The following is a 1,167-nucleotide window of genomic DNA, read 5'->3' on the forward strand; positions in this document are numbered from 1 at the left end:
TCCTTTTAATAGGTCATTTAGGAAAAATAGATACTGATACTGGTATACAGCATAGTAACAGAAATAATGGCCTCTAATAAAAATTGAAAGATTAATCTGTCTTCAAAAGTCTGACCACTGAATGCCATTATCTATAAGATTTTAAAAAGAGAATGTCAGGCCGGAGAGATCTTTTAGCAGTTAAGAGCACTGGCTTCTCTTGCAGAGGACCAGGTTTCAAATCACAGCACCCGTATAACAGCTAACAACTGTCCATAAACGCAGATCCAGGGAATAAATGCCATTATCTATGAGACTTTAAAAAGAGAATGACAGGCTGGAGAGATCTTTTAGCAGTTAAGAGCACTGGCTTCTCTTGCAGAGGACCAGGTTTCAAATCACAGCACCCGTATAACAGCTAACAACTGTCCATAAACGCAGATCCAGGGAATCTAACACCTTCTTCTGACCTTTGTGATCCTTGCACTACATGAGTTCACTAACATGCATGCAGATAATACACTAATATACATAAAACAAAAATAATAATAATAAAAGAGAATGAAGTGAGAGCAAACTTTGCTGGGTATGTCTAAAGGTATTGATACTGAGAAAGCCTTACAAAGATTTTATGTTTTACCAAATTTGTGAACCACAGTTACATTAAGCAATTAGGTAATTACATTAAATAATTAAGTAACAATTACATTAGTAATTTGGTATCTTTAGACCAAACATGTAGACCATTGGTCTTAAACATGTAGTAAATCCCTGAAAAAATCAGCTAGCAAGTTGTGAAAAGTCTTGTTTCAGAGGGAAAAGGAACCAGAATCACAATCTCTTCTTGCTTGAATAAGCTGACAGAAGACCATCTATCAGGACTCTTGGGGTCAGACTTCAACACAACTACTCCTTTTTCTTCTTTCCAGTTTCAGCGATCTTATGGCAACAAAAGAGGCAGCATTTTGTAATGATAAATATCACAGCTGTCACACAAGCCAGCAGGAACCCAATCACATCCAGAGAGTGGTACTGGAACCAGCTAAGGTCATGGAGAGCTGGGCGAAGGTGCTTGGCTCCTTTGTGGCGCATGACATACTCGATCCAGAAGACTGCTCTGTCCAGGGGCTTCACTGGCTGATCATGTTGAATTCTTGATAGCCTCTTAGCATTTTCTTTATAGCTAAA

The 1,167-nt window shown here is 38.4% G+C and overlaps 1 protein-coding gene across 1 annotated transcript in view; it reads right to left on the reverse strand.

The window, feature by feature from the left end:
• Positions 1–591: 591 nt before the first annotated feature.
• LOC103742355 (UDP-glucuronosyltransferase 2B1-like) overlaps positions 592–1,167 on the reverse strand; it is an 11,971-nt gene continuing 11,395 nt past the window's right edge. Inside the window, exon 6 of the mRNA XM_008843412.2 lies at positions 592–1,162. Coding sequence (XP_008841634.2) covers positions 886–1,162 — 277 coding nt within the window. The 3' untranslated portion in view covers positions 592–885. The remainder of the gene's footprint in view (positions 1,163–1,167) is intronic.

The sequence above is a fragment of the Nannospalax galili genome, unplaced genomic scaffold, assembly GCF_000622305.1.
Source record: "Nannospalax galili isolate Female #2095 unplaced genomic scaffold, S.galili_v1.0 scaffold2142, whole genome shotgun sequence".
NCBI lineage: Eukaryota > Metazoa > Chordata > Mammalia > Rodentia > Spalacidae > Nannospalax > Nannospalax galili.